The 25,204-nt window shown below is 44.3% G+C and overlaps 1 protein-coding gene and 1 long non-coding RNA gene across 2 annotated transcripts in view; one reads left to right on the top strand and one right to left on the bottom strand.

The window, feature by feature from the left end:
* Positions 1-25,204, bottom strand: part of LOC128365515 (uncharacterized) — a 245,603-nt gene that overhangs the window by 139,841 nt on the left and 80,558 nt on the right. The window lies entirely within an intron of this gene.
* antxr2a (ANTXR cell adhesion molecule 2a) overlaps positions 1-25,204 on the top strand; it is a 107,667-nt gene that overhangs the window by 50,173 nt on the left and 32,290 nt on the right. The window contains 3 exon segments of the mRNA XM_053326271.1: positions 3,248-3,415; positions 4,167-4,175; positions 4,177-4,248. Coding sequence (XP_053182246.1) covers positions 3,248-3,415; positions 4,167-4,175; positions 4,177-4,248 — 249 coding nt within the window.

The raw sequence follows: 25,204 nt of genomic DNA, 5'->3' as shown, positions 1-25,204 counted from the left end.
CTGTTGTCGTGTAAACCTGCATCATGCTCAGAGGAAAAAACTGCTGACGGAGCGAGAAGTTAGTGGAGTTCACAAGCAGCAGGAAGGCGAGGGGGGGGGGGGGGGGGGACAAGGGGCCGGCTGTCCATCCGTCCGTCCATCCGGGCCGCCGTCCTCGTCACTCCGCTGACGACTCTGACATGACAGGTCCTGCCATCTCGTCCTTGGCCGTCCGGGGCCTGATTGGATCAAGTCATTGCTGAGATGAAGGATTGAGTGCTGCTGTCAACTTGACATATCCACCTCCACCCCCACCTTTCCTCCCCTCCGCCCTCCCCTCCCCCACCCCCCCTCCGTCCCCCACCCCCCCCATCAACTCCCAAACCTTGGCAGCCTTTGTTATCTATCTCCTCCGAAGGGAATCCAGGTTTAAAGGCGATTCCCTCCACCACCTCCTCCTCCTCCGCCTTCTTCTTCGTCCTCCCCCCTCGCTGTTTTTACCCCCTACTGCTTCCCAGCCCCGAGGAAGTTGGTGGCGTTGCAGGGATTTCCCAGCATCCTCCTCGGGGAGCTCCTACCTCTTCATTTTTTTTTTTTTTCCCACGAGTGTTTGGGGGGAGATGCAAGGCCCGGCTATCCCGTCTCTCTTCTTTCCCGCAGCAGGTTGATGCTCACCGACAGGCCCGTCTCCACTTCTGAAGGTGTCCCCCACACCCCCTCCCCCCACCTCCTCCTCCCCCCCCCCCCCCCCCCCCCCCCACCTCCTCCCCCGCCTTCCTTCCCCTGCGGATGTTTAGATCAACCTGTCCTCTCCTTTGCATCGGCGTTTAAAGAAAAAAAAACACTTCGCTTTGCCGTTGCCAATATTTCAAACGAGTATCGAGTCGGCCGAGGTGACGACACATCTTTTATTCATCGTCAGCGACCCCCTCTTCTTCTCCTTCTTCTTCTTCTTCTCCTTCTTCTTCTTCTTCTTCTTCTCCTTGATGAAGCGACAGGCCAGTAGATGTTTCCCAGGGATGATTCTGAAAAGCTGTTCTATATTGTCACGGCTTAACCTACAGCTTGAAAACTGTGTCGCTAATTAATCACCTCTTCCCTTCCCGTTCATGTGACGGTGTGGGTTTTTTTTTTTTTTTTTTTTATCTCCTCCTCTTTGCAACAGATGTGATGAATTCAATTAAAAAGCAGGACAGCTTAACTAACACACAGGCCTGCATTCACACGCTCACACTCACTCACACACACACAATAACACATTATACCATATGTAGATTAATATTACATTATACCATATGTAGATTAATATGCATGGTAATAAAATAAAAAAACAGGTCATATATAGAGATGCATAGCGCTTATATATATCATCTGTATTTTATAGATATTATGAATAAAGGGCTACATCATTATTATAGATGCTATAGATGGTGGATCTGGTGTTTTTGGACTTCACATAGAATGAATGAAGTGAAACAAAAACGTCAATCAGGCTTTAACCCTCCTGTTGTCCTCAGGTCAAGGAAGGGAGGAAGGAAGGAAGGAAAGGAGTAAGGAGGGAGAGAGGGAGGGAGGAAGGAAAGGAGTAAGGAAAGAGGGAGGGAGGAAGGAAGGAAGGAAAGAGGGAGGGAGAAAGTAAGGAAAGAGGGAAGGAAGGAAGGAAGGAAAGGAGTAGGGAGGGAGGAAGGAAAGGAGTAAGGAGGGTGGGAGTAAAGAAGGAAGGAAAGAAAGGAGTAGGGAGGAAAGGAAAAGAGGAAGAAAAGAAAGGAGGGAGGGAGGAAGGAAAAGGAGTAAGGAGGGTGGGAGTAAAGAAGGAAGGAAAGGAGTAGGGAGGAAGGAAAGGAGTAAGGAGGGTGGGAGTAAAGAAGGAAGGAAGGAAAGGAGTAGGGAGTAAGAGGGAAAGGAAGGAAAGGAGGGAGGAAGGAAGGAAGGAAAGGAGTAGGGAGGGAGGAAGGAAGGAAAGAAAGGAGGGAGGAAGGAAGGAGTAAGGAGGGGTGGGAGTAAAGAAGGAAGGAAGGAAAGGAGTAGGGAGGAAGGAAAGGAGTAAGGAGGGTGGGAGTAAAGAAGGAAGGAAGGAAAGGAGTAGGGAGGGATGAAGGAAAGGAGTAAGGAGGGAGGAAGGAAGGAAGGAAGGAAGGAAGGAAGGAAAGGAGTAAGGAGGGAGGAAGGAAGGAAAGGAGTAGGAGGAAGAGAGGAAGGAAGGAAAGGAGGGAGGAAGGAAAGGAGTAGGGAGGGAGGAAGGAAAGGAGTAAGGAGGGAGGGATGTTTAAAAGTCTGGTTTTTATGTTTCAATTTTCCACAACTCCTACAAGTTCACTGGAATCTCCCCCTTTTTTTTTTTCTTCATTTAATGTTTGACTCATAAAAATGTCCACCCTTATTTTTCGAAACTAAACTTTTCCAGATAACAGTCCAAAACTTCAGCAGATCTTCAGCAACATTTGAAAAAAAGCTTGAACTGTCCATTTTTGCTTTATTGGTGACCTCAGAAATGATTGGTTGCCATAGCGACCATAGATAGGAGTACTCATTTTCATTCAAGGGCCACAAACAGACCAATTTGATCTGATGTGGGCCGTACCATTAAAAAGATGGAAGGAAGGAAGGAAGGAAGGAAGGAAGGAAAATTAGGAAGGACAAATGGAAGGAAGGTGGGAAGGAAAGAAAAAGGAGAAGGAAGGAAAGACAGGTGGAAGGAAGGAAAGAATAAAAGTGAGGAAGGGAGAAAGAAAAGAATGGAAAGGTTGGGAAGGGAGGAAGGAAGAAAGGAAGGAAAGATGGGTGGGTGGAAGGAAGGAAAATAAGACAGGAAGGAAAGATGGAAGGAAAAAAAGACAAGAAGGAAGGAAGGAAGGAAGGAAAAAAAACAGGAAGGAAGGAATGAAGGAAGGAAAGATGGAAGGAAGGATGGGTAGAAGGATGAGTGGAAAGAAGGAAAATAAGACAGGAAGGACAGATGGAAGGAAGGAAGGAAGGAAGGAAAAAAAGACAGGAAGGAAAGATGGAAGGAAGGAAGGAAGGACAGATAGAAGGAAGGAAGGAAGGAAAGATGGAAGGAAGGAAGGAAAAAACGACAGGAAGGAAAGTGGGCCGAAAAAGGACCCCTCAGCGGGCCGATTCTGGCCCACGGGCCGCATGTTTGACACCCCTGATATAGAATAATCAAGTCTTTAGTGAGTGTATCTTCTCATTTAACGGACATTAAAGGAAGAGGAAATGCTTCTCTTGGCTCTTACCTTCCTGTGGCTGTGTGTTTTTACCTGTGCAGGTGCGCTGGGGGGAGAAAGGCTCTACTGAGGAGGGGGCTCGACTGGAGAAGGCGAAGAATGCTGTAGTGTCCATACCAGAGGAAGTGGAGGAGCCGATGATCAAACGTTCCCCGAAGCCCGCCCCCGCCTATCGCCCAACAGAGAACAAGTGGTACACTCCCATCAAGGTGAGCCCCCCGACCCCCCCTCTGCTGCATATAGAGTTTTGATTGTTCCTTCTTTCCTCCCTTCCTTCCTTCCATCTGTCCTTCCTCCCCCCTTCTCTTCTTCCTTCCTCCCTCCCTCCCTCCTTTCCTTCCTTCTTTCTCCTTCCCTCTCTTCCTCCCTTCCGTCCTTCTTTCCTTCCTTACTTCCTTCCTTCCTTCTTCCATCCTCCCTCCTTTCCTTCCTTTCTTCCTTCTTCTGTCCTCCTTTCCTTCCTTCTTCCTCCCTCCCTTCTTCCTTCCTCCCTCCCTCCTTTCCTTCCTTCTTCCTCCCTTCCTTTTTTGACTCAAGGACAACAGGAGGGTTAAATACACTGTAGGTGATAAAATATCTAATATGTATCATTCTTTTGTGGTTACACCATTTGACATTTGGTAAAAAATGGTGTAAATGTCATTTCATATTATATAAAACCAACAAAACACATTTTAATAAACCTGATGCTGCTTTTAAAACTATTCTTAACATATTTTTGAATTACTCATCTTGCCAACCCTTATCAACATTGACCTATATATAAAGACCATCCTTGAACATTGTCATGTGGTGTAACCTTAGCCTGCTCCAATGGAAACCAGCTAATATGTAGTTAAAAGTACTGTTTAAAAGGTCAAGAATGAATTTCCATGCTCAATGATTCATGTTCATATTTCCAGTCACAACAACAATGATCTCTTGTTGCAGAACTCATAAGTCATGTTTCTCATTCATCAGGGTCGTCTCGGATGCTTTGTGGGCTTTGCTTCGGCGGCAGTACGATCGGGTCTCCGTCATGCGTCCCACCAATGCAGACCAGGTATGTCCCCCCGAAAACAACGAGAAAATAAGATTCCTCCTTTTTTTTTTTTTTCTTTGTTTGCAACACAAACACTAAAGACACAAAACATACCAGCTTGGCTCTCTTGTTCCCATCTGAATGCAGTAAACAAGCGTCACTGAAGCTTTTAGTTGCACAAGTTTATAGCCTGAAGGGAATGAGTCAAATTCCTCATCAGTGATCGTCAGTAGTGCAGGATATAAATAGATAGAAAACAATGCATCAAGTCAGCTGCATGAACAAAATAGAAAATCTCGAGTGTGTTTCTGACTCTTCTGACTCATTGTAAGAAGAGTTGTATTCAATGCTTGCAGAGATGGTTGCTTGGCAATGGGTTTCTTTGCATTGTGTAGTTGTTATCTAACTGGTCCGAGCGAGGCCGGCAGCTGCAAATGCTCACACAGGGGGGAAGCGTGACAGGGACGGCCTAATATGGTGAAACTCTCTCTGGACATTTCTCAACCTCAGCCAGTAGAAGAGAAGAGGAAACATATCAGCAGCCTCATGAACCAATACGGTGAAATCTGAAAGGAGTAAGGAAGGAAGGAAGGAAGGAAGGAAGGAAGGAAGGAAGGAAGGAAGGAAGGAAAGGACTAAGGAGGGAGGAAAAGGGGAAGGAAAGAAGGACAGGAGGAAGGAAGGAAGGATGGACAGGAGGAAGAAAGGAATGAGGATGGAAGGAAGGAAGGAATGAGGAAAAACGGAAGGTAAGGAGTAAGGAGGGAGAAAAAGAGGAAGGAAGGAAGGAAGGAAGGAAGGAAGGAAGGAAGGAAAGGACTAAGGAGGGAGGAAAAGGGGAAGGAAAGAAGGACAGGAGGAAGGAAGGAAGGATGGACAGGAGGAAGAAAGGAATGAGGATGGAAGGAAGGAAGGAATGAGGAAAAAAGGAAGGAAAGGAGTAAGGAGGGAGAAAAAGAGGAAGGAAGGAAGGAAGGAAGGAACAGTCAAGCTTTGCCTTTTATTGTGGCAAGAAGAGGAAACATATCAGCAGCCTCATGAACCAATACGGTGAAAACTGAAAGGAGGAAGGATGGAAGGAAGGAAGGAAGGAAAGGACTAAGGAGGGAGGAAAAGGGGAAGGAAAGAAGGACAGGAGGAAGGAAGGAATGAGGAAGGAAGGAAGGATGGACAGGAGGAAGGAAGCAGTGAGGATGGAAGGAAGGAAGGATAGGAGGAAGGAAGCAATGAGGAAAAAAGGAAGGAAGGACAGGAGGAAGGAAGGAATGAGGAAAAAAGGAAGGAAAGGAGTAAGGAGGGAGGAAAAGAGGAAGGAATGAAGCGAGGAAAGAAGTATGGAAGGAGGAGGGAGCAAAGAAAGAGGGAAGGAGGGGAATAACGAAGGAAAAATTAAAGAAAGAGGAAGGAAGGAAGGAAGGAAGGAAGGAAGGGACAGTGAAGCCTTGCCTTAAGGCCGAAGATTGCGCAATAAATGTATAGTGCTTTTATTGTGGCTAGAAGAGGAAACATATCAGCAGCCTCATGAACCAATACGGTGAAATCTGACGCCTGCGAGCGGTTAAGGGAGCACGCTGCTCACTAAAACCGCCACCGAGTCAAAACCTTAACCAGATGTTTTGATATGTGCTTAGGAAAGAAGGAAGTGAGGAAGGAAGGAAAGGAAGGAAGGAAGGATCGAAGAAGGAAGGAAAGGAGGGAGGAAGGAAGGAAGGAAGGAAAGGAGGGAGGAAAGAAAAGAAGGAAGGGAGGAACGAATGATGGAAGAAGGAAGGAAGGGAGGAAAGGAAAGAAGGAAGGAAGGGAGGGAGGGAGGAAGGAAAGGAAGGAAGGAAGGATCGAAGAAGGAAGGAAAGGAGGGAGGAAGGAAGGGAGGAAAGAAAAGAAGGAAGGGAGGAAGGAATGATGGAAGAAGGAAGGAAAGGAGGGAGGAAAGGAAAGAAGGAAGTGAGGGAGGAAGGAAAGGAAGGAAAGAAGGGAGGAAAGGAAGGAATGATGGAAGAAGGAAGGAATGGAGGGAGGGAGGAAGGAAGGGCAGCCTCATGAACCAATACGGTGAAATGTGACGCCTGCGAGCGGTTAAGGGAGCACGCTGCTCACTAAAAACCGCCACCGAGTCAAAACTTAACCAGATGTTTTGATATGTGCTTAGCTTTCTTCTAAGGCTGCAATTAATCCAGCAGACCACGCCATCTGCTTCGGACATAGAGCTGTGTTCCTCAACCTCAAAATGAATTGCGTAGATTAGGAAAGGGATTGCAGATGATGAGCAGTCAGACTTTATTTCTAGTCCAGAAACACTTGCAGGAGCAATTTGAGGTTTTCATTGGCCTCTTCTCATGATGTCACTCCTACTAACTTTATTTAGTGGTTGTCGGTGGAGGGCATGAACAGATGGAAAGGAAGGAGGGAAGGAAGGAAGGGAGGGAGGAAGGGAGAAAAGGAAAAAAGTGAGGGAGGAAGGAAAGGAAGGAATGATGGAAGAAGGGAGGAAAGGAAAGAAGGAAGGGAGGAAAGGAAAGAAGGAAGGGAGGGAGGTAGGGAAGGAAGGGAGGAAAGGAAAGAAGGAAGGGAGGGAGGTAGGAAAGGAAGGGAGGAAAGGAAAGAAAGAAGGGAGGGAGGAAGGAAAGGAAGGAAGGATCGAAGAAGGAAGGAAGGGAGGGAGGAAAGAAAAAGGAAAGGAGGAAGGAAAGGAAGGAAGAAAGGATTGAGGGAGGAAGGAAAAAGGAAGGGAGGAAGGAAAGGAAGGAAAGAAGGATGGATGCCACCCTCTCTGCCCCACTTTAATGCTCCTCTTTTTTTAAAATGTTAAGTACAACCACATTGGCATGCATCCTTCAAATCAAATATGAAGCTAAAAAGAAAAACAACAAGTAACTCATCCAAATTCTTCTTCTCCTCCTCCTCCTCCTCCTCCTCCTTTGTGAATGAAGTACAAAAAGAAAATTGGAACTGGGAAAGACACAAATGGGGAGGAAAGAATGACACATCTTGTACAGACGTGTTTAAGTTCACTCCCAGATGTCTTTTATCCAGTGCGGAGTGCGGTGGTGGGTAACTTCTGATTATCTTCCTCATCCCAGAGGTCTGAGAACAGGAACTGGAAGAGGTTTTTAATGGTTCACACAGGGTGATGTCAGACTGCAAATGTCTCAAGTGGAATAATGTTTGCTGCTGTGAAGAACATGGAAACAAAAAAAGAAAGAAAGAAAGAAAGAAATGGAGCCAGTTGGCCAGCTGTGAGCCTGCCAGTCGTTACTCAGGGCGTCACTGCGCTGTTTAGAATAAAAAGAATGCCAGAAATTTAATGTTCGAAATAAGAATCAACAGAACTTAGCAGTGCAGGTCAAGGAAGGAAGGAAGGAAGGAAGGAAGGAAGGAAAGGAGTAAGGAAGAATAGGAGGATGGAGGAGGAAAGAAGGAAGCAAGAAAGTAGAGAAGGAAGGGAATAAGGAAGGAAGGAAGGAAGGATAGAATGACAGGAGGAAGGAAGGATAGAATGACAGGAGGAAGGAAGGAAAGGAGTAAGGAAGGATAGGAGGATGGAGGAGGAAGGAAGGAAGGAAGGATAGGAGGACGGAGGAGGAAGGAAAGAAGTGAGGAAAGAAGGAAGAAAGGAAGGAGAACATGGAAAAAAGAAAGAAAGAAAGAAATGGAGCCAGTTGGCCAGCTGTGAGCCTGCCAGTCGTTACTCAGGGCGTCACTCTGCGCTGTTTAACATAAAAAGAATGCCAGAAATTTAATGTTCGAAATAAGAATCAACAGAGTTAGCAATGCAGGTCAAGGAAGGAAGGAAGGAAGGAAGGAAGGAAAGGAGTAAGGAAGAATAGGAGGATGGAGGAGGAAAGAAGGAAGCAAGGAAGTAGAGAAGGAAGGGAATAAGGAAGGAAGGAAGTGAGGAAAGGAGGAAGGAAGGATAGAATGACAGGAGGAAGGAAGGATAGGAGGATGGAGGAGTAAGGAAGGATAGGAGGATGGAGGAGGAAGGAAGGATAGGAGGACGGAGGAGGAAGGAAAGAAGTGAGGAAAGAAGGAAGAAAGGAAGGAGAACATGGAAAAAAGAAAGAAAGAAAGAAATGGAGCCAGTTGGCCAGCTGTGAGCCTGCCAGTCGTTACTCAGGGCGTCACTGCGCTGTTTAGAATAAAAAGAATGCCAGAAATTTAATGTTCGAAATAAGAATCAACAGAACTTAGCAGTGCAGGTCAAGGAAGGAAGGAAGGAAGGAAGGAAGGAAGGAAAGGAGTAAGGAAGAATAGGAGGATGGAGGAGGAAAGAAGGAAGCAAGAAAGTAGAGAAGGAAGGGAATAAGGAAGGAAGGAAGGAAGGATAGAATGACAGGAGGAAGGAAGGATAGAATGACAGGAGGAAGGAAGGAAAGGAGTAAGGAAGGATAGGAGGATGGAGGAGGAAGGAAGGAAGGAAGGATAGGAGGACGGAGGAGGAAGGAAAGAAGTGAGGAAAGAAGGAAGAAAGGAAGGAGAACATGGAAAAAAGAAAGAAAGAAAGAAATGGAGCCAGTTGGCCAGCTGTGAGCCTGCCAGTCGTTACTCAGGGCGTCACTCTGCGCTGTTTAACATAAAAAGAATGCCAGAAATTTAATGTTCGAAATAAGAATCAACAGAGTTAGCAATGCAGGTCAAGGAAGGAAGGAAGGAAGGAAGGAAGGAAAGGAGTAAGGAAGAATAGGAGGATGGAGGAGGAAAGAAGGAAGCAAGGAAGTAGAGAAGGAAGGGAATAAGGAAGGAAGGAAGTGAGGAAAGGAGGAAGGAAGGATAGAATGACAGGAGGAAGGAAGGATAGGAGGATGGAGGAGTAAGGAAGGATAGGAGGATGGAGGAGGAAGGAAGGATAGGAAGGATAGGAGGACGGAGGAGGAAGGAAAGAAGTGAGGAAAGAAGGAAGCAAGGAAGGAGAACATGGAAAAAAGAAAGAAAGAAAGAAATGGAGCCAGTTGGCCAGCTGTGAGCCTGCCAGTCGTTACTCAGGGCGTCACTCTGCGCTGTTTAGCATAAAAAGAATGCCAGAAATTTAATGTTCGAAATAAGAATCAACAGAGTTTAGCAGTGATTTAGTGATGTTCAGGATGTTCAGATATCTGTAGTGAATCAGGTCAAGGAAGGAAGGAAGGAAGGGAGTAAGGAAGGATAGGAGGATGGAGGAGGAAGGAAGGAAGGAAAGGAGTAAGGAAGGATAGGAAGATGGAGGAGGAAGGAAGGATAGGAGGATGGAGGTGGAAGGAAGGAGAGAAGGAAGGGAAGGAGTAAGGAAGGATAGGAGGATGGAGGAGGAAGGAGTAAGGAAGGATAGGAAGAGGGAGGGATGAAGGAAAGGAAGGAAGGATTGAAGAGGGAAGGAAAGGAGGGAGGGAGGAAGGAAAAAGGAAGGGAGGAAAGGAAATAAGGAAGGGAGGAAGGACAGGAAGGATGGAAGAAGGAAGAAAAGGAAGGAGAGAAGGAAGGGAAGGAAGGAGCGAAGGAAGGGAATAAGGGAAGCAAGGGAGGAAGGAGGGAAGGAAGGAAAGAAGGAACAGTCAAAACAGACGGGGTCAATTTGACCTGGGAGGACGACACATAGAGGGCACGAAGGCTTCCTGAGTGATTTAGTCATAATAAAAAATGATGTGAATCGCAGATCTCGACCCATTGGACTCTATGAGAGAGTTTAGAGTGACGTCTTGGATGGAGCTTTTTATTGTATTATTAAATTTGAGTGAGAACGAGCTTGTGGTGGAACAAAAACCTTATCAAGACATATTATTACGTTAGCTTTTCCTTTTAATTCGTTACCCATCTACAGATGTTTTTTGACCTCCAAAACGCCAAATGTTTCCTCCTGTTTCTAATTATTTCAAGCGATATCAGGTCAGACAAGTCATTACTGCCTGTGTCACAACAGATTTGACCACCTCAACAGAAGTCTGTACTGTCAAAGTGGAGAAAAGTACTCTGTGGAAAGATAACGGAGGGTAAAATATGATTAGCATCGGTTTTACTGCCATGCGGGATTATTAATAATGTGTCATATGAGGCTTCGTGATGAGGTTTGGGGGTTTCATTATATGTCCAAACCAGGCGGGGAGTTCTGGTCCTCTGAAATAAGGCCAAGGCTGAAGTAATTTAGAGCTGCATTCTATCAAAAGGCCACCAGGGGGCGACCGTCTCAATGGAGAATTCACCAACTTCTCACTTGATTTCTAACCTTAGTAAACGTTTTCAAAATGTGTTTATGGTCTCAATCGCTAGTTTAAAGCCTTCTTCAATGCAGTATGATGTTCATTTGGGACATTTTGGCCTCCCTGATTTTATATGTGACGATAAAGCAGGGTATGCATTAGGGCGTGGCTATGTCCTGATTGACCAATGTCCTCGAGATCCAGCCCTAACAACCATAGCAACCTCCCCATGGCTCCGCCCATGGTCCTGCCTCATGCCTATATAAGTAGAATCCATGTTTTTATTTTTCCCAGCATGCACCTGAAATTTTCAAGATGGCGCTGCCTAGATTGGAAACTATTGGCTTCCGAGCAGCAGTCCACAAACCAATGGGTGACGTCACAGATGTTACGTCCATTTCTTTTATACAGTCTATGGATCCAGCCCTTGCAACCATAGCAACCTCCCCGCTCCGCCCATGGCTACGTCCATTTGTTTTATACAGTCTATGGTCCAAACCTGCATATTTTCCTGCATAACAAATGACAACAATCCCCCCCTGCTCAATAATCTTCACACTGTCTGGGTTTAAGAGGGGAAAAAGGCAAGAGTTTGGAAGCATAACGGTGGCAGCTCCCAGTATGAAAAAAAAAAAAAATGATAGATGTTCCCACACACGAGGTCACTTCAGTCGCTTCGAGCACAGAAAACAGAGAGAGTGAAACCAACGAGCGAGCAGAGCAGTTGAGTCAAAGCACTTAGACACGAGAGCTGGAGGAGGACGTGCAGGAAAAAGGTCGCCAGCGGAGTCTCTCCCCCCCCCCCCCCCCCCCCCACCCCCCGTCGCCGCTGGGCTGGCTCGCTTCATTCGCATGCCGATCGCCTCGTTCCAACTCCGCGCTCAAGTCTGTGATCAAGATCAGCACACGGTGGACGCAGCGGAGAATCAAAGAGGAGGCCGCGGAGGGTGTTTGGGTTTGAAGTGAGGTCGTAACAGAGCTGGGAAATGTGGCTGCTATTTTGGCGAGAGACTGAACACATGAATGCAAATGGAATATTTGTTGAAATCATTTCTTTTTTTTTTTAGGTCAGGTATGATGTGAAGTCTCCCACAGGCTTACAGTTGGATTGAAATACAGAGATGTGCTGTGTTGAAGTCTGAGTAATGATTTGATACAAAAGTCTTTTTCCAAAAGTCATAACTGAGTCTTAGACATAACTATACACATGATTTACTCTTCAGCTTTAACCCTTACACTTAACAGAATTTCCTTCCTTCCTCCCTTCCTTCCTTCCTTCCTTCTTTTTTCCTCCCTTCCTTCGTTCCTTCCTCCCTTCCTCCTTCCTTTCTTCCTTTCTTCCTTCCTTCCTCCCTCCCTCCCTTCCTTCCTCCTCCTTTCCTTCCTTTCTTCTTCTTTCCTCCCTTCCTTCGTTCCTTCCTCCTTCCTTTATTCCTTTCTTCCTTCCTCCCTCCCTCCCTCCCTCTTTCTTTCCTTCCTTTCTTCCTTCCTTCTTCTTTCCTCCCTCCCTCCTTCCCTTCCTTCCTACCTCCTTTCCTTCCTTCCTCCTTCCTGCTTTCCTTCCTTCTTCCTTCCTCCTTTCCTTCCATCCATCCTCCCTCCTGTCCTTCCTTCTTCCTTCCTTCCACCTTTGCTTGTCAACTTTAACCCTTTAAGGAGATATAGACTCTTTAACACTCTTATAGGAGCATTATTAGTTCAATTGACCCTGTCTGTTTTGACTGTTTCTCCCTTCCTTCCTTCCTTCCTTCCTTCCTTCCTTCCTTCCTTCCTTCCTTCCTTCCTTCCTTCCTTCCTTCCTTCCTTCCTTCCTTCCCTCCTTCCTTCCTTCGTTCCTCCCTCCCTCTTTCCTCCCTTCCTTTGTTTGTTTGTTTGTTTGTTCGTTCCTCCCTCCCTCCCTCCTTCCTTCCTTCCTCCCTCCTTTCCTTCCTTCTTCCTTCCTACCTCCCTCCTTTCCTTCCTTCCTCCCTCCTTTCCTTCCTTCCTTCTTCCTTTCTTCCTTGACTCAAGGACAACAGGAGGTTTAATAGGGGCAATGCATCCTGGTGGAGATACAACTCATAAACAATCTAAAATATATTATAAATATTTGTGGACATATTTTACTTTAGGTGCAAATGAGAAAGTAGGAACATCAAATTATGTTTTTTTTTACATCTCAATTTCCACTTCTGCCTGTTAAAGGATTAAAAATGAAAGTCGTCCTCTCCACATACAATAATCAATGTTTTTAATCAATCCACAAAAGCTGCCGTCTCTGTCAAAATCTCACTTCTTTAAACTATAACGTTCAGATTTCAGCATCTTAAGATAAGGAAGTTTAAACAGAGGCAGTAAAAAATATACATGAATCACGACAGTCAGATGATTTAACGCCACCTTTACTAAGACACATAAGACACTGTGTCAGCACATTTCCTCTTTTTCTCTTTTTTTTACGTGTAGTGGCAGAACGGCTGTGGACACCAGCACAGTTTTAATATGTGACATCATCATATATCTGCTTCTAGGCTCACTTAAGACACTTTTCCATTGGATTCAGTTTTTAGCTCTTTCCATTTCTTGAGTCCAGGACTTTTAACACTGTATTGGCAACATTGGTGGCCTTATTTTTTTTCCTTTACTACCCTCAGCTGTTCAAGGAGGGGCGGAGTCTGTGTTTAAACTTCCTCATGAGATTTCTATTTGCTCATGTGCCAAGTTTTTATTTTTTTTGGCCTTTTTTTCTTGTCTTCTTTTAGATATATGAGATAAGTAAAGCCTTTTAAAAGTAAACTTGAGGAGTCTGAAATGTCCGGTTGAAGGCGAGTGTGGATGCAGAGTGGGCAGCAGAGTGGCGTGGGAGAGAGAGAGAGGGAGAGAGAGAGAGAGGGGAGCAACAGAGGGAGGGGAGGGAAAGGAGGGAGGGAGGACAGCGGTCTTTGATGGCGGACAGGAAACCTCGAGGGTCATGAATTTTTCAGCGATCCCCTGCATCCACGGGGATACAAGGACTCGTACAGGTGTAAGGAAGCAGGTTGTCGTAGACATCTGTTCAGCACGGGGACCCCGGGTGTCCATGCCACCCTCACCCCCTCTCCCCCCTCCCTCTCTTTCTCCCCTGCCTTTAATAAGCCTCCATCCATCCCTCCTTTTGCACTCTCCCCTCCCTCCCTCCCCCCCTCCCTCCCTCAGTGCTGCCGCCCGGAGCCAGACTGCTGGATTGTCAGCAGATGCAGAAGAGAGACAGAGAGACAGAAAATGAGAGTGAAACTGTTCTCTCTCTCTCTCTCTCTCTCTCTCTCTCTCTCTCTCTCTCTCTCTCTCTCTCTCTTTCTCTCTTTCTCTGTGTCTCTCTCTTCTTTTTTTTTTTTTGTGGTCTCACATTTAGCGCCCGAGGGCCTTCAACACCAAAGGTAGAGTGGGGGTGGACACAGCTGCAGTGCCGAACTTGCCCCAGGCACAAATAAAGAGATCTAATGTGGTTTGACTGTGTTGTCGGTAAGACCGGGGAGCCGGGGAGGCACTTCAGAGCCAACTTAGCACAGCAACATCTGCCACCAAGTTTTGCCGGGGATCGACTGGGGACAGCAGTAGAGGGAAGGTGGCAGGGAGAGAGAGGGAGAGAGAGAGAGAGAGAGAGAGGAGAGAGAGAGAGGGAGAGGGAGAGAGAGAGAGAGAGAGAGAGAGAGAGAGAGAGAGAGAGAGAGAGAGAGAGAGAGAGAGAGAGGAGAGAGAGAGAGAGAGAGAGGGAGAGGGAGAGGGAGAGAGGGAGAGAGACAGAAAGAGAGAGAGGGAGAGGGAGAGGGAGAGAGGGAGAGAGACAGAAAGAGAGAGAGAGAGACAGAGAGGGAGAGAGAGGGAGAGAGACAGAAAGAGAGAGAGAGAGACAGAGAGGGAGAGAGAGGGAGAGAGACAGAAAGAGAGAGAGAGAGACAGAGAGAGAGATTGGCCTTATTCTGATGCTCGTGCATGTGTCCCCCCCTCCCCTCCCTTCCTCTACCTTCACACTGTAGGTATTATTTTCTAAAAGCAGCTGTCCGCAAAATGTCCAAACAAGGTGGGCAATGAATGATGAATGATGCATCACTATACATTAAAAAAAAAAACCTCGGCGTCCTCCTACAGACAAAAAAAAAAAGACACTAGAGTAGGCGAGCCAAGACGGAGAACAGGCGTTTGAGTTCTTCTGAATCTGTGTGGATTTCCAGTTGGATTTCCATTTGTTCCTCTTCGCTCTCATCTGTTCCTCACCAGGGGGACGTGTGGGCTGAGTGTGTGCTGATGTACTTGGAGGTTAATGGTATTATCTGATGGACTTGTAGACTACTGCTGAAGCATATTTGCTGCTGAGTTTATTAAATCCATTTTTAGCTTCTTTTTTTTTTTTTGTGGTGAAGAAAAAGAAATCTCTCTCGTTTATTAATGGCTCCCTTCTTCAATTTTGGAATGTTTTAGATTAGAAGTACTAATCAGGCGATAGTTACTGATCCTCAAGGGTGGAGCGAGGACACGAGAAGCAGTATGTCTCTTCTGCGAGCTTCTTGGATGTTGCTCAAGATCTCAGACGTCGCTTTAGCACTTTAGCACAAACATTCACATGTGAAATAAAATGATTGTGTTGTTTTTGGGTGACATTTAAAGTGCCTGGAATGTAAAACAATAAAGTTAATCAAGGGTAGGTTTACATGTGCATGATGCTCTTGTGCAAATAAACTTTAATAAATCAGCAGAAAGAATGTAAATCTCTGCTCTGCCAATGCTGCTGTAACCAGTAGTGCGGGATTTAAAGCTGCAGCGCTCTGACATGGTTGATTTATTGATTAGTGGATGCACTTTTTTTTCCTTTTTTTTTTTTTTTTTTTAAAGAATCAATAAATCTTTTTAAAGTAAATTTTCAAACACAAGTCAGTGATTCCTTTCAAACATGCAGCTGTTTCTCTTTTTATATAATAGTAAATAGCATTTCCTGTCATTTTTGAGCTGTAATTGAGGCATTACTCATTAAATTTTCATAATTTTGTGATGTTTTATAGACTTTATTATCAAGACATGTATCACTAAATAACCACAGATTAATCAATAATGAAACTTATCAGCTTTTTGGCCCTAATACTCTGATATAAGAAAGAATGGGAAGAATCTGAAAGGTAGATTCAGGATTCAGAAGTGAGACGTTTGACTAAATTATCAACAGCAGATTAATCAATAACTAAAATAATCAACCTTTCTCAACATATATAAAGGATGGGAAGACTTTTGTTTTAGATAAATCTGAAAGCTAGACAGGATTCAGACGTGAAATGGTGTCGATTTCCCGCCCAAATTCTTCTTCTACTCTCTGTAGACGAAACAAAAAAAATGCTTTCGCCCCCGACAGTTGACAGTTGCAGAGGCCGTTTCCCACCTCCACCCGTGTCTCCTCTTCCTCCTTTCATTCCTCCACTGGTTTATCTTTCCCTTCGCCCTTTGCCAGCGCTCCGGCGGGCCCCCGGCTGTGACAGCATCTTAATTTAACAGCCGTCGGTCACGTTGTAGACGGTGCTGTGGGAGCGTTTAATTGAGAGAGAGAGAGAGAGAGAGAGAGAGAGAGAGAGAGAGAGAGAGAGAGAGAGAGAGAGAGAGAGAGAGAGAGAGAGAGAGAGAGAGAGAGAGAGAGAGAGAGAGAGAGAGAGAGAGAGAGAGAGAGAGAGAGAGAGAGAGAGAGAGAGAAATGGATGGGAGGTGAGGGAGAGAGAGAAATGGATGGGAGGTGAGGGAGAGAGAGAAATGGATGGGAGGTAAGAGAGAGAGAGAGAGAGAAATGGATGGGAGGTAAGAGAGAGAGAGAGAGAGAAATGGATGGGAGGTAAGAGAGAGAGAGAGAGAAATGGATGGGAGGGTGAGGGAGAGAGAGAGAAATGGATGAGAGAGAGAGAGAGGGAGGGAGAGAGAGAGAAAAAGAAAGAGAGAAAGAGAGAGAGAGAAATGGATGGGAGGTGAGAGAGGCAGAGAGAGAGAGAGAGAGAGAAATGGATGGGAGGTGAGAGAGGCAGAGAGAGAGAGAGAGGAGAGAGAAATGGATGGGAGGTGAGAGAGGCAGAGAGAGAGAGAGAGAGAGAGAGGTGTTACAAAAAAACAACAAAAAAAAAAGAGGAGAGGACAGTGCTGGCATAAGCCGAGGGCCAGCGAGGGTAGAGGTGACAGTCTGCTTGCCTGGTGTAGCCTGGCATGGCACGGCACGGCTCGGCTCGGCTCGGCATGGCAGACCTGTCCTTGGAGGTCACAGTAATACATGCCTGGGTTCATTATTACTTTCCTGCCGGTTTCTCAGGGCTCAATTAGGATGCTGCGAGGTGCTGATCGTTCCCATGGAAATAGAGCCAAGCCATAGACATTAACCCTTTATAGGACACTCATTGAAAGGAAGAAAGGAAGGAGGGAGGAAGGAAAGGAAGGAAGGACGGAGGAAAGAAGGAAGGAAGGAAGGTAGGGGGGAGGAAAGAAAGAGAGAAGGAGGGAGCGAAGAAAGAAGGAAGGAAGGAAGAAGAAAGGGGGATGGAGGAAGGAAAGAAGGAAGGGAAGAAAGAAAGAAGGAAGGAAGGAAGAAGAAAGGGGGATGGAGGAAGGAAAGAAGGAAGGGAGGAGAGAAGGAGGGAGGGAGGAAAGACAGATGGAAGGAAGGAAGGAAAGAAGGAAGGGAGGACAAAAGGAGGGAGGAAGGACAGATGGAAGGAAGGGAGGACAGAAGGAGGGAGGGAGGACAGAAGGAGGGAGGAAGGACAGATGGAAGGAAGGAAAGGAAGGAAGGACGGAGGAAATAAGGAACGAGGGGAGGGAGAAAGGAAAAGAGGAAGGGAAGAAAGAAGGCAGGGAGGAAGGAAAGGAAAGGAAGGAAGGAAGGAAGGAAAGAAGGAAGGAAGGAAGGATATTTTGGATATTTACAGAAGGGTTAAGACTGGAACGGGACAAAGACATATTTTCCCTCTCAGTGTGGATACTCGACTGGCATGAAGGTGCTCATGTAGAGTTTAAACATCAGTAAGTCAGTAAGTTCATCAGTAACGGCCATATTCATTTCGAGGCATGAAGTATTAATTACTGCAAACAAACAAGACCGCGGCTGAGAGGCTTGAGAGCATTGGCAGCCCTTTCTCTCTGCCCTCTACTCTGCTTCTTCTTTTTTTATAACGTTGTGAGTGAGCAAAACCATGGGTCACATTTTGGGAGGGAAATAATGTTCTTCCAGCGCAAATGGAGTTCAAGTTTCTCTCTGTAGAGTTTCTCTCGATGGCAGATGGTTGGAAGGAGTGGAGCGGCTGACGATGGAAGGGGGGAGGGGGAGGGGAGAGGAGAGAGGGGCGGGGAAATATGCCAATATGTCTATCATCTTCAGAAAAGCTTTGACCAAACACATCATCTTCATAAGAAGTAGTGAGAGAGGAGGGGAGACATGGGAGATCTTAAAGGAGCAGTACCACTAATGTTGTTGGAGCTAAAAGGAGAAACGAAGAAAAATAGTAATTATAGTTAAAATTAAAATAGATTTGTGAGGTTAAATAGAATAAAATTAATACATTAAACAGAATTAGTAAGATATTAAATATATAGAGATAAAAATTTGACCCCATTTTTACATTTGAGATCTGTAAAAACACCTTTATACACATTTATTTTAGCCAAAATGTCCTAAAATGACTTACAATATATGAAAATAGAAATAAAATGCATCATTTTTTGAACATTTGTGCAGCTGATACGCATTTTTATATATTCAAATGTCCACTTTTGGCATTTGTATATTAAAAAAATTGAAAAATTAGCATTCAAACATGTTTTTATAGTCATCATATTCTATATAATATTCACCTAGGCCATAAAATAGTGATTCTGAATGTCATTTTTCCACAAGATTAATCAAACTAATGTTGAATTTATTAATTACAAGTCAGAATATGAACAGTATGTAAAGGGTTAAAAGTGAATAATAAGAATAAAAAGGGGAAAAAACAGATTAAATGAAGCTGCAACACTTATTCAGCCAGAGAGGTCAAACCAGCTGTTTCAGATAAAACATGATGTCATCTGTCAAAGGTGATTTAGCAAAGTTAGCCCATTTATATTGTAGTTATATATCATCAATTAAAACCCAGTTCATTCTCTTCATGTTCAGAATGAATGAGTTTAAAGCAATGCAGTAACCCTTTACTGGGGCAAATAATTATATTTGGTAACTTCTGTAAATATCCCAAAATATCCTTCCTTCCTTTTTTTCCTCCTATCCTTCCTTCCTTTCCTTCCTCCCTGCCTACTTTCTTCCTTCCTCTTTTCCTTTCTCTCTCCCTCGTTCCTTATGTCCTCCGTCCTTCCTTCCTTTCCTTCCTTCCATCTGTTCTTCCTCCCTCCCTCCTTCTCTCCTCCCTTCCTTATTTCCTCTGTCCTTCCTTCCTTTCCTTCCTTCCATCTATCCTTCCTCCCTTCCTCCTTCTCTCCTCCCTTCCTTCTTTCCTTTCTCCGTCCTTCCTTCCTTCCTTCCTTCCTTTCCTTCCTTCCATCTGTTCTTCCTCCTTCCCTCCTTCTCTCCTCCCTTCCTTCTTTCCTTCCTCCATCCCCCCTTTCTTCTTCCTTCCTTCCTTCTTTCTTCCCTTCCTCCCTCCCTCCTCTCTTTCTTTCCTCCCCCCTACCTTCCTTCCTTCCTTCTTTCATCCGTCCTTCCTTCCTTCCTTCCTTCCTTCCTTCCTTCCTTCCTTCCTTCTTCCCTTCCTTTCAATGAGTGTCCTATAAAGGGTTAAATATTACATTAAATGTGCATATAGAGGCTTTAGGAATGAAGGAATGCTACTATTGCTCCATTAGAAAGCTCGTCTATCAACATATGCATACATAGGAAAAGAAGAAGAGAGAGATTACATAGATTATATAGACAATTACACTCTCTCTACTCTAATAGACACCATAAAGCCAACTTCCACTCAATCAGATTTAAATATTGGACTGTAGCCATGCCATAGGATCATCAGAGATAAAGTGGCTGCCATACTGGCTGTAGTGAGCACTGGGCAGCTTGGTGACATGGAAACCCATCCAAAACAGGAAATAGCATCCTCACAGGAGATCAAGGCGGGCTGATGATGTCCTGAGATCTGCACAGTGACCCATTTAGATTCATTCTTCGTCGGCTTCAAAGTCTTCAGTCAGCCAGTGAGGGAAAGATATGGTTTCAAAATATGTTTATTGGAAATTAACAGTCGACAGTTTGTGTTTCCTTTGTTTTTTATAGAAGGTGAGAAAAAGTAATCCCTGACAAAAAAAGGACTAATGACAAAAATGATTAGCAAGTAAATAAGCAGAGCCTGCATCAGCAAAGCAGATGTAACAAAAAGGACAGGACAAAAGATAAAAAAATAAATACATAAATAAAATAAAAAATAAATAAATAAATAAATAATAAATAAAATAATAATAAATAAATAAATGAATAAAATAAAAAATTAATTAATTAATTAAAATAGATAAATAGAAAAAATAAAAATAAATAAATTAAAATAAATAAATAAATAAGATAAAATAAAAAATAATTAATTAATATAAATAAATAAATACGATAAAATAAATAAATAATTAATAATTAAAAATAAATAAATAATAAAAATAAAATAAAATAAAAACCCTTCCAACACCCCCCCCCCAAACTCAGTCAGATCCTCTTTCGAGATGAGAGACCAAAGGTTGCCAGATTTTATCAAAGTCCCTCAACTTGTCTTTCAGAATAAATCGAATTCTCTCCAAATGTAAGGTGTCTGTCAAATCAGTCAACCAATGCTTAAATGAGGGGACCCTCTCTCTTCCAGTTAAGTAGGGATCAGTTTTTTTAAGCTGTTATAAAGGCAATATGCAGAAGGAGCTTCCTTAGCCCCTCAGATGTTCCCCAGAATTATTAAAATAAGATCTGGGCCAATAGTTTTATAGAAGTTTGGGACAGAGAGCGAAACTATGAGATAGGGTATAGGGTATAAGGTAGCCTCCATGGACTCACATTTCTCACACAATGGAGAGACTTCAGGAAATGTGAGGAAAGATATAGCAGAATTCCCCCCCCCCCCTCTCTGCGCTCAACAACAGACTGTTTATTCTGAATGAAACATAAAAGATTTATTTTAGCAGCTTCTTTGTTTGCATCTTTGTTGTCGGCTGAGCTCAGGATGTAAAGTGGAGCAAACATGCACAGATACTCATCCTTTCACGCTTTCCTGTGTGTTGCCTTTTATCTTTCCTGCATTACAACGCCACGCTGAATATGGCGAGAACATCAAACTGAATTTTTGCGCCGTTAGAATAATAAATGCTGGAGGAAGAGACCAAAAAAGTGACACGTTCTCCAAGGTTTTTCAGCCACGAAACTGTTCCTTCCTTCCTTCCTTCCTTCCTTCCTTCCTTCCTTCCTTCCTCTGTCCTTCCTTCCTTTCCTTCCTCCTTTCCTTCTTTCCTTTCCTCCCTTGTTTTCTTCCTTCCTTCCTTCCCCCTCCGTTCCTTCTTTCTTCCTCCCTTCCTTCCTTCCTTCTTTCCTCTGTCCTTCCTTCCTTTCCTTCCTTCTTTCCTTTCCTCTCTCCCTCCTTTTCTTCCTTCCTTCCTTCCTTCCTTCCCTCCCTCCCTTCCTTCCCTTCCCTTCCTTCCTTGACTTGAGGACAACAGGAGGTTAAAAGAGCTCAATCATAAGCAGCTCAGGAGAAGAGAAGAGTTTTTAACCTGGATTTAAAAATGATTTCAGTTCTGCTGGTAGTTTGTTCCAGTTGTGTAAAAGCTGCTTCATCATGTTTAGTTTGAACTCTGGGCTCAACTATCTGACCTGAGTCAGTAGATCTCAGAGCTCTGGGCTCAATTATCTGACCTGAGTCAGTAGATCTCAGAGCTCTGGGCTCAACTATCTGACCTGAGTCGGTAGATCTCAGCTCTGGGCTCAACTATCTGACCTGAGTCAGTAGATCTCAGAGCTCTGGGCTCAACTATCTGACCTGAGTCAGTAGATCTCAGAGCTCTGGGCTCAACTATCTGACCTGAGTCAGTAGATCTCAGAGCTCTGGCTCAACTATCTGACCTGAGTCAGTAGATCTCAGAGCTCTACTGGGTTTTATACTCCTGGGTTTATACTCCAACATGTCATTTATAGAAGGCCCACGTTTTGCCCCCTCCGAAGCCGATGGACGAGATAATTAGGTATCTAAATGTCTGATAAGGAAATATGCTAATGTGGTGCTAATATGCTAATATGCTAATATAATATATGCTTAAAGAAAGAGTTGACAGCAGCGCTAATGCAGAATAAACACAGAGGACTTCTATATATGTTGATATCATTCAGGATGTTTACCACACACACACACACACACACACACACACACATCCTGTTGAAACAAATGTAACACTTAATTTCACAATAAAAGGCTTTAATGGAAAGTAAACAACCTGGCAAATGACATTAAGTAGAACGAACCCCTAGATCAGAGAGCATGAGATTTCCTAATTAACAGGAGTAATTGGAATTAAACCAGAGCGTCACAAATAATGAAGCGTTGGGAAGAGGAGATGAGGAGGGGGGGGGTGGGGGGCGGGGGGGGCGGGGGGGGGGGGACTGGAGTTCGACTCGTAAAAAGAAAGAAAAAACAACAGAGCTCCAAATAACAATCAGACGTGCTCATGCTTGATATTTAACCCTCAACCAGCCTCCAGCATGTTTAATCTCTCTATTTTGAAAGGGAAGATTTTTATTTAGTGGCTTTTTTTTTTGCCATGCAGAGTAAAAAAGGACAGCTGCCTCTTTGTTGCACTTTTATACTGTTTGGCTTTCACTCAAAAGAGATGGACAACAGGGTTAATACCTGGTTTTACTTACTTATGAGTGTGTAAACCTAAGAAAAGGACTGTGAATGTGAAGAAGAAGACTGGATATAGGTCTTACTATTGAGTTGTTTCTGTCTATCTCAACAAATCTCCTCTGGTTTTGCTAATAAAATCAAATATATAAGTTTCTGTTGCATGAGACTTAAACAATATGCAGGAATTTAAACACATGAATTATAAAAAGTCAGATTTTCAGCGTTCTGCAAATTATTCTTCAGACTTTTTCAGAAATTAGGATAATTTAGTGCAAAGAAAGTGAACAAAATGCCCCAAAAGGGAGGGAGGGAGGGAGGGAGGGAGAGAGAGAAGAGAGAGAAATGGATAGGAGGAGAGAGAGAGAGAGAGATGGATGGGAAGAGAGAGAGAGAGAGAGCGTGAGAGAGAGAGAGAGAGAGAGGGAGAGAAATGGATGAGAGAGAGAGGGAGAGGGAGGGAGGGAGGGAGAGAGAGAGAGAGAGAGAAATGGATGGAAGGTGAGAGAGAGAGAGAGAGAGAAATGGATGGAAGGAAGGTGAGAGAGAGAGAGAGAAATGGATGGAAGGAAGGTGAGAGAGAGAGAGAGAAATGGATGGAAGGAAGGTGAGAGAGAGAGAGAGAAATGGATGGAAGGAAGGTGAGAGAGAGAGAGAGAGAGAGAGAGAGAGAGAGAGAGAGAGAGAGAGAGAGGGAGAGAGGGAGAGAGAGAGAGGGAGAGAGAGAGAGAGAGGCCCTTATTCTGATTCACACTCTAGGTATTATTTTCTAAAAGCAGCTGTCCACAAAATGTCCAAACAAGGTGGGCAATGAATGATGCATCACTATACATTAAAAAAAACAACCTCTCGGCGTCCTCCTACAGAAAAAAGAAAAAAAAAAAAGACACTAGAGTAGGCGAGCCAAGACAGAGAACGAAGACAGAGAATGAAAAGTAACTACAAACACTCACTAGAACATATAATTTGGACAGTATCACAAAGCCAGATAGAAATGTGTTTTATAAAATAAAGGTTCGTAGCTCTTAAGAAGCTCCATGTGTTTCTAATGTTTAAACCTTTGTGTAATCATCAGTGCTGTGTTGTTTTTTAAAAAGCACTAAACAGTATTTGTCTGCTTCTTATTTTTGGCTTTTTTGATGCCTGTTCATTCTCATGTGTTGCTGATTTTCTAATGTGCTTATAAGACATTTCTCTTCTACCTCATTTAGCCCGCGTTAGCTTCCACGTGACAGTCTTTATTTTTTTTAAACTTGCCAAAATCTCTAATAGGAGGAAATTACTTCACCCTGTTTTAAGTCGAAAATCAAAAATCAGGTGTTTCATGTTTGGTTTCAAGCTATTAGAAGTGATTTAAAGGGACATCCTTAACCCTTTATAGGACACTCATTGAGAGGAAGGAAGCAAGGAAGGAAGGAAGGAAGGAAGGAAGGAAGGAGGGAGGAAGGAAAGGAAGGAAAGGAACGAAGGAAGGAAGTAGGGGGGAGGAAAGAAAGAGAGAAGAGGGATGGAGTAAGGGAAGAAAGAAGGAAGGAAGGAAGAAGAAAGGGGGATGGAGGAAGGAAAGAAGGAAGGACGGAGGAAGGAAAGAAGGAAGGGAGGAGAGAAGGAGGGAGGGAGGAAGGACAGATGGAAGGAAGGAAAGGAAGGAAGGACGGAGGAAATAAGGAACAAGGGAGGGAGAAAGGAAAAGAGGAAGGGAAGAAAGAAGGCAGGGAGGAAGGAAAGGAAGGAAGGAAGGAAGGAAGAAGAAAGGAGGATGGAGGAAGGAAAGAAGGAAGGACGGAGGAAGGAAAGAAGGAAGGGAGGAGAGAAGGAGGGAGGGAGGAAGGGACAGATGGAAGGAAGGAAAGGAAGGAAGGACGGAGGAAATAGGGAACAAGGGAGGGAGAAAGGAAAAGAGGAAGGGAAGAAAGAAGGCAGGAAGGAAGGAAGGAAGGAAGGAAGGAAGGATATTTTGGGATATTTACAGAAGTTACCAAATATAATTATTTGCCCAATAAAGGGTTAACCGCACAGAGAATAGGAAGTGATTTTTTTTTTTAATATGAGACTAATTAACTAGCTAAGATGCATTTCCTCTTGTTTCTCATTAATAATAAAGCTGGTCCTGTGTTCCTGGAGCTTTATAAAGCCGAGGATGGAGCAGTAGGAGCAGTGGTGGTGCTGGTGGTGGTGCTAGTAGTAGTAGTAGTAGTGGTAGTAGTGGAGGCGGGCGGAAAGCAAGTGAGCCCTGGGCCTCATTAGTCTATCAGTGGACGGCCTTGTTAGCCCTAACAAGTAGCCATCTGACAGCTCCATTCAGCCGCCGCTACCCCCGCCCCATCCCACCCTCCCTCCTCCCTCCCTCCAACCCCCCCCCCCTCCCAACAAGAGAAGTGACAGCTTTAACTATGGCGGAGAGGGAGAGAGCGCCGCCGATTTACAAGCCGCCGCCCCGTGCTCTCTTAACCAGATTACTTCTTTTTACATTAACCGAGGAAAAGTAGGGCAGATGTCTGTATGACTGGTTGTAAATTTGATAATGACCGCCATTTTAATCCCCCTCCTCGATGCATCCACTCCCCCTCTCCCCCTCCCCACCTCCCTCCCTCCCTCCCCCACCTCCCACTCAGCAAGTCCAGGCTGGGACCTGGCTGGTAACAGGATTACCACCAATGATTGAGACCCTCCCTCCCCGTGTGTTTATGTTTCTTGGACCAAAAGGAGAAAGGAAGCTAATTGTTGTTGGTGGCTTGCTGGTTGGAGAAATTAAAAAAATAATAGTCTAATAAGTGTTTTATGTTGAAGGTTTTTACCCTGGAAACTTCCTGTTAGCACAATTTTAAACATATATTTTCTTTCAATATATATTTAAATGTATTTTTGCATTTAAGAGCAGTTTTTAGTATAGTTTAATAACACATTGGAGTCTCTAATATAATATCTCTATAGATAATCCATATACATATACTGTTTACATCAAAGCCCCTATTTTCC

The sequence above is a fragment of the Scomber japonicus genome, chromosome 9 (genome assembly GCF_027409825.1).
Source record: "Scomber japonicus isolate fScoJap1 chromosome 9, fScoJap1.pri, whole genome shotgun sequence".
Classification (NCBI taxonomy): domain Eukaryota; kingdom Metazoa; phylum Chordata; class Actinopteri; order Scombriformes; family Scombridae; genus Scomber; species Scomber japonicus.
The sequence above is the reverse complement of the archived record's forward strand: the minus strand, read 5'-3'. Positions and strand labels throughout refer to the sequence as shown.